At 41.8% G+C, this 13,049-nt stretch overlaps 1 protein-coding gene across 1 annotated transcript; it reads left to right on the top strand.

Annotated features, from left to right (window-relative positions):
- Positions 1–3,075: 3,075 nt before the first annotated feature.
- On the top strand, positions 3,076–3,513 carry LOC123519078 (palmitoyltransferase ZDHHC3-like). The gene has a single exon (XM_045280265.1). The coding sequence runs from the start codon at positions 3,076–3,078 to the stop codon at positions 3,511–3,513; it is 438 nt and encodes a 145-aa protein (XP_045136200.1).
- The last annotated feature ends 9,536 nt before the right edge of the window (positions 3,514–13,049 follow it).

The raw sequence follows: 13,049 nt of genomic DNA, 5'->3' as shown, positions 1-13,049 counted from the left end.
GAAATATGTCAAGAGTTCCTTATATTTAGGCAGGAAGAGAGCGGGAAAGATAATAAGTGTTGGAATGAAAAGGAAGAGAAATAGATACGAAAATTAGGCAAGCACACTTACAAAACAGGATAAAAATATCTACAGGAGAACCACGAGAAGAAGGAGGGGAGGAGGAGGACTAAGAGGAGGAGGAAGAGGAGTAAGTGGAGCAGTGAATTAATAGAAAAAAAAAAAAAAGATACTGAGGTCCATGATCTACAGCAAAGCACCGCGCCAACCACTCGTCCCCAGCCCTGGCGATGTCCCTAAGAAGCCGAGGTCTTGTTAACTGAGCTTGGATTGTCCCCTAAGCCTGGAATAGGTGTGGGACGTACCACTGATGTTTGTCCTCTTCGGCGCGTGAGTGCATGAATTCCGTAAGATTTTTTTGGATTTCCTTACTTTCCTTCGTAGTTTTAAAGCTACGCACAATCACAGTAAGTATTTTCTCTTCACTTGGTTAATTTGGAATATTTATGGGTTAGGATGCTATAAGACTATTGTTATTTAAGCGGCGTTCCAGCGATAGATGCTCCGTGGTCTGGAAGAGTGACAGAAAAAAAAATAAAGGAAAATACTCACACCAATAGTTTTAGCTAGTATACAGTATATATATATATATATATATATATATATATATATATATATATATATATATATATATATATATATATATATATATATATATATATATATGTGTGTGTGTGAGAGAGAGAGAGAGAGAGAGAGAGAGAGAGAGAGAGAGAGAGAGAAAACGATATTTTTCTTTTATTCTGTCACGTAAAGCGGACATAGAGTTGAGATTTGCGCGCACTGCTGACCTTGATGCTCTTCCGCGATACGCGTGTGTATTTTATCTTATTGCAAACATGACTGAGTTCACAGCGAGAGCTTGAAGTGACCTCTTCCCTGTTGCGTCATCCTTCATCGCGGTTATGACTTTGTTGTTACACGAAAGACATGTCAGTCACTCACTCAGTCTTCCTTCATACTCTATTACTAAACGCAACATTTCTAGACGCGGTTGTGAGATTAAAAGTTGCAATATCATACTCTAGCAGCTTACCAGTTGACACTGTCCGTAACCACTTGTGAAGCATTTTAGGAATCACCATCAGTGCTATCTACCACAAACAACATTCTTTTTCATTCTCTTTGGGGATGGGAACTCAAAATTGATTACATTTCTTGGTGTATATTATAAAAAATTATCAGAATTCCTATATGATACGACGTGCACTATAGTTCGGAGACAGTGATGACGGGAGGGTTACCAGAGTGCTTTCTGTTCCCGTGATAGCCAATAAAGAGAACACAACAATAAATACACTACCACAGAACATCTCTCACTATAAGCAAACAAAAACCAAGCATTAATTTGTTACCATATCAAGAAAAATACTGTAATTTATAAGAATAAATGTAAGGACCAATAAATCTGGGTTCTTCCTCTTCTGCATTCCTTTGTGTTCCTGTGAGATATGATAGAATGACCCTCCCTTACTCTTCCTGGTGCCTTGCTAAGTGAGGTCCGTCTCTACCAACATTCGCACTCCAGGGAAGGCGAATTACAATATTAAATCCTGAGAGATGGAGAGCCATATTCCTTCCTCCCTTTGCCCTCATTTCATCTCTAGAGGCTCGCACGTGTCTGTTTCTTTACTCTTCCTGTGTTTTGTGGTGAACTCTTTTGACTCTTTGTTGCTTTGGCTTGCATCCTCTTTGTCTTGTGTCTCAGTCTCTATCGGTCTATCTGCGCGTCTTCTTTATCTGTTTCTGTGTGTCTGTTTTCTTTTTGTTCTCTCTCTCTCTCTTTCTCTCTCTCTCTCTCTCTCTCTCTCTCTCTCTCTCTCTCTCTCTCTCTCTCTCTCTCTCTCTCTCTCTCTCTCTCTCTCTCTCTCTCTCTCTCTCTCTCTCTCTCTCTCTCTCTCTCTCTCTCTCTCTCTCTCTCTCTCTCTCTCTCTCTCTCTCTCTCTGTAGAATTGTTTGCCCATGACCTAGAAAATGGCTGCTACAGTTAACTCTTTACTTTCCTACTTCAACAAAAATGATAGGAATACATTACTTTCAAAGTTACACAACATTGAAATGGCCAAAACGGAGCCCCTGCACCTGATGCGCTGCATGGCTCGGGCGGCGGAGCCTGGGCTGGGGCCCTGTCGCCTCAGGTTGAGCGTCATTCAGCACCGAGGCTTTCCTCTCTTCTCCACCAAGAAGCGAGTCCTCGCTGACTTGGTGTTCGCTAAGCACTCCTGGGAAAGACACGCTACAGGAGAGTGGCGCAACAAGACGCCGTGCACACTGGTGCGGCTGTGCACGCTGAGGAAGGTGAAGGCTGTCCTGCCTGTGCAAGTGAAGGTGTGGACGATGCAGGGCGCGGTGATAAACACCTTCCTGCACCTGCGGCTCGAAGGTCTGATGTACTGTCTGCAGTCCTGCACGACGCCTCTAACCCTGGACGTCACTTGCAGCTCTGTGGGAGTGGCGGTGACTTGCCCCGGTGAGGGCACTGCTGTGGCTCAGCTGCCCGCGCACCTCGCCAACACTACTCCCACTGAGGGTGCCGCTTCAGGCGACTCTTCCCTGCAGGGTGAGACTGATTCTCAGGGGCCTCTGGAAGAGGTGGCGGAGACGACCAGCTTCTTATGCGCACACCAGCCAGTGTTCACAGAGAAGAGCAAAATGACGCCACCACACTGCCAAGACGACGAGGAGAGCAGGCCTTCTGGCCCTCGCCCGCTTAGGTTTTCTGACTCGGGCTCCATGTTTGTCCAGCTGCTCAAGGAATACGAGACCCACGACCTCAAGGCCGGCGAGGCCAACACACATAAGGACAAGGAGGAGGAAGACCGAGAGTGGCGGACACTGATGTGGCTGAACTGTGCAGCGGTGCAGATACTGCCGCTGTGCTTTATCGGGTTTTTCCTTGTTAACCTGCACCGGGATTTCATTCCGCTCGTGTACGGCACGTGGGCGTTCCCGGTGTAGGCCGTGGTGTGGGTGTCGGCCAGCGTGACGACCTTCCTTTTCTATGCCATCAGCTGGATGCCTGCGGGCCGCGTGACGCAGCAACACGCAGCGGGGAAGGAGGGAGCGCCGGGCTGGTCTGAACACTGCGTTGAGTGTAACCAGCCCAGGCCGGACATCGCTCGTCACTGTTCGGTGTGCAAGCAGTGCGTGTGGGAGCGAGATCACCACTGCAGGTACGTGGCGAACTGCTTGGGCCGCGATAACGTGCAGGCGTTCATGCTGATGTACGTGGTGGTGCCCACGGTCACTCTCATGCACCTCGCCATACTGGTGGGCGGGGCGTGGTGGCGACAGCTCTCCCTGACGCTGTTCCAGTGCATTCAAGGCGCCACCAGCTTAGGTATCCACGTCTTCTTTGTGTTCTTCATGGACGAGGTGCGAGGCCGCCGCCGACGCCTGAAGCAAAGGTACCCAGCATTCTTCAGCGGAGAGCAGGACGAGTGGTTTGCTTGATGCGGCAGAGTGAAGGGTGGTACTAGACGTAGTGGCACTACACAGTAGTAGTAGTAGTTGTAGCCTCTTAATAATGGCAAGGTAGCAGGAGTTGTAATTTTTTGTCTATAAACCCTAAGAATAAGTCTTTTCATTATTTTCATGCGCATTCTTAAAGAAAAGGCTATTGTATGACCAGTTTGGTTTCTCTCAAACCTGTATTGTGAAAAATATCAGTATTTAGTTATTGATTTTGATAACGTTTTGATGTTTGCATTATTGGTTTGATACTAGTTCGTATGTTACAAGTTTGTGATAGACCAATATTGTCTTTGCTTCGATCAATAATGGTGATTTTGTATCTTCTTGTGGACAGTGAAGTAATAATGGTGATGATCATCATGATAATGAAATAAAAACATGAAATTATAATAATAATAATAACAATAATAATAATAATGATAATAATAATAATAATAATAATGATAATATTAATATTATTATTATTATTATTATTATTTATTATCACTATTATTATTTTCATTATCATTTCAATTGTCATTATTATCTCTTATTATTTTTATCATTATTGTTAGTAGTAGTAGTAGTAGTAGTAGTAGTAGTAGTAGTAATAGTAGTATTGGTGAGTAGTAGTAGTAGTAGTAGTAGCAGTAGCATTCTTGATTATTATTATTATTATTATTATTATTATTATTATTATTATTATTATTATTATTATTATTATTATTATTATTATCATTGTTATTACTATTATCATTATTACTATTATTATTATTATTATTATTATTATTATTATTATTATTATTATTATTATTATTATTATTATTATCATCATCATTGTTATTATTATTATTATTATTATTATTATTATTATTATTATTATTATTATTATTATTATTATTATAATTATTTTATTATTATTAATGTTATTTTATCTCTATGATTAATTTTATTATTTCTTATTATTATTATTATTATTATTATTATTATTATTATTATTATTATTATTATTATTATTATTATTATTATTCATACTACTATCATTATTTTATTATTCTTTTTTGTTACACACACACACACACACACACACACACACACACACACACACACACACACACACACACACACACACACACACACACACACACACACACACACACACACACACACACACACACACACACACACACACACGGAAATAATGAGCTCTGAGCTCGTTCCGTAGGGTAACGTCTAGCTGTCTCGTCAGAGATTGCAGCAGATCAAACAGTGAAACACACACACACACACACACACACACACACACACACACACACACACACACACACATACACACACAGTCTCATGCCATTTTTCTCATACCTTGATGTTGTATTGTTCACACGAGTTTCTCCAGTTTTTTTTTTTTTTTTTTTTCTTTCTCTTTTCCCTCCTTGTCGTTTTCCTCTCTCTTCACCTCCTTTTCCTCTTCCTTTATCTTTCCCTTGTCATCTTCCACCTTTTTCTTTCTCTTCCTTTCACCTTTTAATTTGTTTCCTGCCTCGTGTTTGTATGTATATATATATTTATCTACAAGTTTATCTAATATATTCGCACAGGGCGTGTGTCTGTATGTGTGTGTGTGTGTGTGTGTGTGTGTGTGTGTGTGTGTGTGTGTGTGTGTGTGTGTGTGTGTGTTTGGGGAGGAGACCGGCTGTCTGTACAGGTATTTCATGTGTATGTTTGTCTTGTCGCTCTCTCCATCCTCTAGCTTGGAAAGTTCAACAACACAAACTTCCTCTTTTTCACCCACTGCATCTAAAGTTTGAGGCAACACCCCAGCCTGGACCCACGAACACGCCCTCCCTTACTCCCTCACTTCCCTTCAGTCCTCTGCCACCTTCCGTACCTCTTCACAGCACCTGTCTATTCTTCCGCCGTCTTCCCCTTGCTACCTTTTCAATGAGAGGGTTTCCATGGTATTCTACACGTTCCTTTCTTCATTGTCCATCAGCTTCTTCACTTCCATGCTGTTGCGTCTCGTCTGTAGCTTCGTATCATTCCCAGAGTTCTATTACACCGTTTTTTCCTTTCCAGGGCACAACCAGAGTTTTCTTTTATGTTTTTCTTCTTTTTTTTCGGGGTTAATTAAATTCTACGGGGAAAAGTTTCGGGAATTAAGATGTAGGAAGTGTTTTTACGTGTTTTTATTTTCTACGTCTGTAATTGTGTGTGTGTGTGTGTGTGTGTGTGTGTGTGTGTGTGTGTGTGTGTGTGTGTGTGTGTGTGTGTGTGTGTGTGTGTGTGTAAACATCATATCACATACTTCTTTATATTTCTGCTTTCATTTTCCACGCCATATTTCATTTCTCTTTCATCTACCTCCTTTTTTTTCCTCCCTCCTTAGTCTTCCCTCCCTCTTTCCATTTCTCCATCCCCTTTCCTTTCTCTCGCCCCTCCTTCCTCCTCCACATCCTCTATCCATCCATCTCCCTCTGTCCCCGCACTGATCACCCTCCTTTCCCTCCGCTCTTCTTCTTCCTCTCCTCTCGCTTTCCACCTTCAGATTACCGAAGACGCTTTCCTTTAAATGAACCTTTCTCTCTTTATGTCTTCCTTTTCTTTCCTTTTATCTATCTTTCCTTCAATTCTTGTTCTTTCTTCCTTCTTCTCTTTTTCCTTCTCCTCTTACATACACCATTTTCTTTCTCTATAGTCGTTCGGTCGTTGTCGTTGTCCTCCTCTTCCTCTTCTTTCTTCTCCTCCTTCTCCTCCAACTTTTTCTCTTGCTCTTCCTCTTCCTCCTTTTCCTCTTCCTGCGTTTGCTTTTAACTCGTGATATACAAAGTCAGTTCGTCTTCCCCTATTAATCCTTAGAAAGCTCCTCCTCCTCCTCCTCCTCCTCCTCCTCCTCCTCCTCACTCAAGACATGATTCTTCCTCTTCTTCCTTGTGCAGATTTCATAAGGTGAATAGAGCAATAAAAGGAGACACGGGAGAGAGAGAGAGAGAGAGAGAGAGAGAGAGAGAGAGAGAGAGAGAGAGAGAGAGAGAGAGGTAAGAATGATATTGCTTTCAACTTCATCAAATTGTGAACTCAAATTCTTTATACGTTTTAGAAATTTTCTCTCCTTGCCAACCTTCAAAACTTTCATTATTTATCAATTTTTATTCCTTTCTACTCATTGTGAATATATTTTTTTGCTGAATTTTCCTAATCCTTATTGCATTATAGCTTACTTGTACTTTTTTTTTTTTTTTTCCTTTGCACATAAATAATCACTAATTAATTGTACATTTTCAAATATTCAATATAGTGGGTACACAATTTCTCTTAATGTATTTTTTTCATTGATTTCTACTCGTATTTCCGTATCTATTTCTTTCATTAATTTGTACCCAATTTCTATCATTTATAACTATTTTGCCACGTCCTCCTCTCCTCCTCCTCCTACCTTTTCTCCTCTCTCTCTCCTACCTTTTTTTTTTTTTTTTTTATTTAAACAAAACTTAATACAAAGGAACATGTACCCAAAGGCGCACTGTCGTCTCTCTATTCTCTCTCTCTCTCTCTCTCTCTCTCTCTCTCTCTCTCTCTCTCCTCTCTCTCTCTCTCTCTCTCTCTCTCTCTCTCTCTCTCTCTCTCTCTCTCTCTCTCTCTCTCTCTCTCTCTCTCTCTCTCTCTCTCTCTCTCTCTCTCTCTCTCTCTCTCTCTCTCTCTCTCTCTCTCTCTCTCTCTCTTGTATATTACATTTGGGTGAAAGTTAGAAGACAAACTGAAAGACAAAAACAAAGGAAAAGAAAAGGAAAATGTCGGAGGAAGAGGAGGAGGAGGAGGAGGAGGAGGAGGAGGAGGAGGAGGAGGAGGAGGAGGAAGAGAAGGAATGATAATAAGAATACGAAAAAAAACAAAAATGTAAAGGATAGAAAGAAGAAGAAGAAGAAGAAGAAGAAGAAGAAGAAGAAGAAGAAGAAGAAGAAGAAGAAGAAGAAAAGAAAGAGAGTAGTACAAAAATATCAATGACAGAACTGAATAAAGAGGAGGCGAAAAAAAAAGGAATAAAATAGGAAATGTAATTGAGGTTGAGAGAAATGTTAAGATGGAAAGTCAAGAAATGCAAAGATGAAAACGAACGAATGAATAATAAAATGAAAAAAAGTGAGTAAATAGAGAGAGAGAGAGAGAGAGAGAGAGAGAGAGAGAGAGAGAGAGAGACAGAGAAGGATTTATAAGCAGAATGAAGCAAGTGAATGGAAAAACGAGAACAAGGATAAAGAAAAAATGGGAAATAGAAACAAGAAGCAAGGAAGGAAAAGAAGGAAAAGGACAAAAAAAAAACGAGAGAGGAGAGAAACGTAAAGTGAAAAAATACATGATCGGATCGCAGGGAAGCAACAAAAAATAAAGGAAAAACAAAGAATGCAGAAAATTTGATCGATGGAAGAGAGGAGAACAAAAATAAACAAAAAAGAAGAGAAAAAACGAGAGGAACGAAGAGAAATTGATGATAAAATATAATAAACTCAATAAGAGGAAGAGAAAAGAAATGAGAGAGAGAGAGAGAGAGAGAGAGAGAGAGAGAGAGAGAGAGAGAGGAGGAGCAATGACTCATCTTTTCAGACTCTGTGTTAAATGGGTTTCAATAATTCACCTTTATTCCTCCTCCTCCTCCTCCTCCTCCTCCTCCTTCTTCTTCTTTGTGTTCTTCTTCCATTCACTCTTAACTTCATCTCATTCTTGTTTCTTTTTTCTCTTTTGGCGTTTCCTTAATTTCTTCCTCGTTTTCTTTTCCATGTTTTATTTTTTGTCTTTAGTTGAGTTTGTTAGTCTCTCTCTCTCTCTCTCTCTCTCTCTCTCTCTCTCTCTCTCTCTCTCTCTCTCTCTCTCTCTCGCCATCCGTCACCTTCTTATGAAAACTCAGTGCGGGTTGCCACTCTTCGCTCCGACGTGAAGTGGAGACTCTTGTTCCGCCTTACTTAGTCCACTTGAAGATGCAGCCGCTCCTCCTCTTCCTCCCCCTTGCCTTCCTCTTTCTTCTCCTCTTCCTCCTCGTTGTCCTCCTCTTTTTCTTTTTCTTCCTCCACATTGTCCTCTAATTTTTCATCATCTTCCTCGCATTATCCTCTTTTTTTCCTCCATTTTCTTCCGGTTGTCTTTCTTTTTCTCATCCTCTTTCTCTTTTTTTTTTTGTTGTCTTCCTTTTTTTTCCTCTTCCTCCTTTTCGTTGTTTTTATTTCTCATCCTCTTCTTCTTCTGCTTCCTCCTTGTTCTCCTCTTCCTTCTTTTCTTCCTCTAGTTGTTCTCCTTCTCTTCCTCTTTCTCTGCTGTCCTTCTCTTCCTCATCGTCTTTCTCTTCTTTCTTCTGTTGTCTTCCTCTTTTCCCGCTTCTTTTCCGTTGTCCTTTTGTCCTTCTCTTTCTCCTCTCTCTCCCGTGGTCCTCACTTTCTTCCTCATCCTCCATTTGTCCTTCTCTTTTTACTCTTCTTCCTCTTCGTTGCCCTTCTCTTTCACCTCCTCTTCCTCCCGATGTTCTCTCTCTTATCCTCTTCCTTCCCGTTGTCCTCTCTCTCTCTCTCTCTCTCTCTCTCTCTCTCTCTCTCTCTCTCTCTCTCTCTCTCTCTCTCTCTCTCTCTCTCTCTCTCTCTCTCTCTCTCTCTCTCTCTCTCTCTCTCTCTCTCTCTCTCTCTCTCTCTCTCTCTCTCTCTCTCTCTCTCTCTCTCTCTCTCTCTCTCTCTCTCTCTCTCTCTCTCTCTCTCTCTCTCTCTCTCTCTCTCTCTCTCTCTCTCATCCCTTTCTTAAATCTGGCTTACCGTATACTTTTTTACTTCCTTACTCTCCCTTCTGTCACCTGGAAGTGTATCCTCATCTGAGCACTCACGTGAAGCTTCCTCCTCTTTCTAAATACTTACTGGGTCTCGCGTACCGCATTTTCCCTCCGTGCATAATTACAATTACTTTGAGCCTCATTATTCTCTGCTTATTTTCATGTGGTAGTAACTCTTGGGGGTGATTATCCGGCTCTTGATGGCCCCCTGCACTCCACGCTCGCCTTAGACTTCACTACAGCCTTTGTCCTTCCTTGCTTTCCTTAGAGCGGCATGAATTAAGTGTCGGGGGTGTCTGGAATGCTATAAAGTTGATCTAAGTAGAATCTTTTGGGGCAGTTTTTCAGGTTAGTGTTTAAAGTATTGGATTCGTGTTGATGTACAAGTTTACTATAAGTTGCAGGAGGACGTTGGTAATGAGGTGAGGTAGTGGATGAGTGGAATGTGTTGGGGGATTGGATTCTCAGTGGTAAGGCAAATAGGGAGGTTTAGAAGATAAGATAAATTTAAGGATAGTTTTGTTGAAATTGATACTACTACTACTACTACTACTGCTACTGCTACTGCTACTGTTGTTGTTGCTGTTATTGCTACTGCTACTGCTAATGTTACTGCTACTGCTGCTGTTATTGCTACTACTACTACTACTACTACTACTACTACTACTACTACTACTACTACTACTACTACTACTACTACTACTACCATTATATTTATCCTTTATAACTTAGCTTCTTTTTCTTTCGTCTTCCTCATTATCTATATCTCTTATCTCCTTCCCATCTGTTTCTCTCTCTATCCTCTTCAGTATTCTATTTGCCCTCTCAATTTTTTTTTTTCATTATCAGCATCATTCTCCACTTCTCTTCTCTTCCTCTCTCTCTCTCTCTCTCTCTCTCTCTCTCTCTCTCTCTCTCTCTCTCTCTCTCTCTCTCTCTCTCTCTCTCTCTCTCTCTCTCTCTCTCTCTCTCTCTCTCTCTCTCTCTCTCTCTCTCTCTCTCTCTCTCTCTCTCTCTCTCTCTCTCTCTCTCTCTCTCTCTCTCTCTCTCTCTCTCATTTTAATCACCCACTTTACTTACCTTCGCTTTTTGTTTGAGTTGACAACACTTGCCGATTAAAAGCCACACATTTACGTAAAGTTTAACGGGCTATACTGTTTCCATTTGGTATTCTTCCTCTGTGTAACGATGGAGTTGTTGTTTTGAGCAGGGAAGGGGAGGGCAGGGGAGGGAAGAAAAAGAAAGGGAAGGGAAGGGAAGCTAAGGGAGGGAAATGAGAGATAATGGAATTGAAGAAAAGGGTAGGGAGGGGAATAAACTGGAATGGAATACTAGGAAAAAGGGAAGGAATGAAGGAATGAAGGGAGAAGTGAAATGAAGGAAAGTGCAAAGAAGACAAAAGGAGAGGAAGAAAGAAATGGCAAAGGAAGGACAGACAGAGAGGAGAAGAAAAGAAAAATGCTAGAAGAATAAAAATGAAAAATAAAAAGAATGAGAGGAGAGAAAAGAAAAGAGGGACGGTTATAGTTGAAGTCTTACCCAATCTTTGCCCCTCCGCAGATAAAACGTGAGAAGCAAAGCGTGAGAAAGAAGTGGCACAAGGAAATACACGTAAGTCGTATTGTGTTCTTGTGTTTACCTGCTGCTTAACTTTTATTGTAGGGAAGGGGAGGAAAAGACTAGATATATTTACTGCATACACAAAGGAGTATGTGGAGAAATAAATCTTGCCTTCTTGTGTATCTATCTACCTGGCGCTTCGAAGAGAGAATAAAGGGTAACAATGCAGTGATGAATCTTCACGTTCTTTTCTTTCTTTCTTGACTGAAGCAACGGGGCCAAAAACACTTCAAGAATACAAAAGACAGAAAGAAAAGAAAACACTTTTATCTTCTTATCTGTTAATCCAATGAATAAAGAAAATAACAAAACAACACGACACCAATTCAGATTTAATTTCTCTCATCCGTCTATTTGAGGAACCAGCAAGAGAAAAGCAAAAAGACGGATTTATTTACCGTACATATTTGACAGTGTGTGTAATACGTCTGACAGCGAAGAATTCCAAGGCGAGTCGTCTCCTCCTATTCCAAGCGTGCCATAAAAGTCAAGAGGAGGCACTCAGATCTGGAGGCCGAGGAGGACGTGAAGGAGGGCGAGGAGGGACCAAGAGGAACCAAGCGACACGGACGAGGAGAGGCGGAGCTCGGTGATCGTTGGCTGACTTGTGATGGGAGATGGGGAATAGATGGTGCTGGTTTGGGAGTTGACAGGAGGGTGGAGGGTTTGAGAGGAAGGAGGAGCAGAGGAGGGGTTAGTGGAAGGGACAGAAGAGTGCAGGGTGTATTTTGGGGCTGGGAAGGGGAGGGAATGTTGGGTGAAGTTCTCAAGCGAAGAGTCAAGACCATTGTCAACTTGCAAGGATGCGCAGCTCTGCCTTGCCTTGGCCTCCTTGAGAGAGAGAGAGAGAGAGAGAGAGAGAGAGAGAAGGGGGGAAAAGGAAGGGGGTAGGGGCACGTGTGTGTGTGTGTGTGTGTGTGTGTGTGTGTGTGTGTGCGCGCGCTTAATCATTATCATTTTCTTTTTTCAGTTTTTGTGTATAGTTAATCATTACCATTTCACTTTTCATCTTGTTTTTCAATTCTTTCAAGGACAATGGCATCCTCTTTAGTCTCTCTCTCTCTCTCTCTCTCTCTCTCTCTCTCTCTCTCTCTCTCTCTCTCTCTCTCTCTCTCTCTCTCTCTCTCTCTCTCTCTCTCTCTCTCTCTCTCTCTCTCTCTCTCCTAACCTACTTATTAGATCCATTTTCTCCCTAACGGTGTTTTGACCCAATTTCCCTCCTGCACTTGCTTTCTCCTTTCTGCCTCTCCAGCTTCTCATTTGACCTTTCCTCCGCCCCATCTTGAATTCCTTATCCTCCTCCACCTCCTCTTTTTGCTCCTTTTGTTGCGTTGTTCTCCTTTTCACCAGTAGTTAGCAAGAATTAGTCCCCAAACAGTCATGCAGAGTCATAAGAGCTGCTGTTTTTTTTTTTGTATATAATCTTATGTTGTTTTAAGTAATCCTCCTCTTCCTCCTCCTCCTCCTCCTTCTCATCCTTTCTTCTTCTCCTCCTCCTCCTCCTCCTCCTTCTCCTTCTCCTTCTCCTTCTTCTTCTCCTGCTCCTCCCCTCCTCCTCCTCCTCCTCCTCCTCTTTCTCCTCCCCTCCTCCTCCTTCTCTTCCTCCTCTTCCTCCTCCACCTCCTCCTCCTCCTTCTCCTCCTCCTCCTCCTCTTCCTCCTCCTCCTCTTCACTTCCCCACTGTTTTTCCTCATTTTCCAATTTTTTTCTCCATCTTTTCTTCTCTATGTCCTCCATCTCTAATTCTCTTTCGTCTTTTCTCCCCTTCTTTCTTGTCTTACTTTGATAATGTATCTTGAAATATTAGAAATCAAACACAGCAGATTGCTATCTTAATCATCAAAGAGAAAAATCCGTCAGCATATGCTCATACACAACACTCTCCCTGCGCATCACTTTTAACTAGAGGATTATAGTTTGGTACCCTGAAGAAGACTCGAGACATTCCCTATTACGACACGCCACTTTTTTTTATACCATGTGGGCTTTTCACGGGAATTTAAGAGCTAAAGGGGATAATTTTTCGGGTACCTTCTATCTCAAAGCCCACCCGCTAGGAAACTGTTGCCCCGAGTGAGGAAGCCCAACCTACACTCGGACCGTGGACAGGATT

Source organism: Portunus trituberculatus, chromosome 44 (assembly GCF_017591435.1).
Source record: "Portunus trituberculatus isolate SZX2019 chromosome 44, ASM1759143v1, whole genome shotgun sequence".
NCBI lineage: Eukaryota > Metazoa > Arthropoda > Malacostraca > Decapoda > Portunidae > Portunus > Portunus trituberculatus.
Note: the sequence above shows the minus strand (reverse complement) of the source record. Positions and strands in the feature narration are given on the sequence as shown.

Bases quoted from the DNA above. Each gene is read 5' to 3' on its own strand.
- LOC123519078 (XM_045280265.1), top strand. From the start codon at position 3,076: ATGCCTGCGGGCCGCGTGACGCAGCAACACGCAGCGGGGAAGGAGGGA.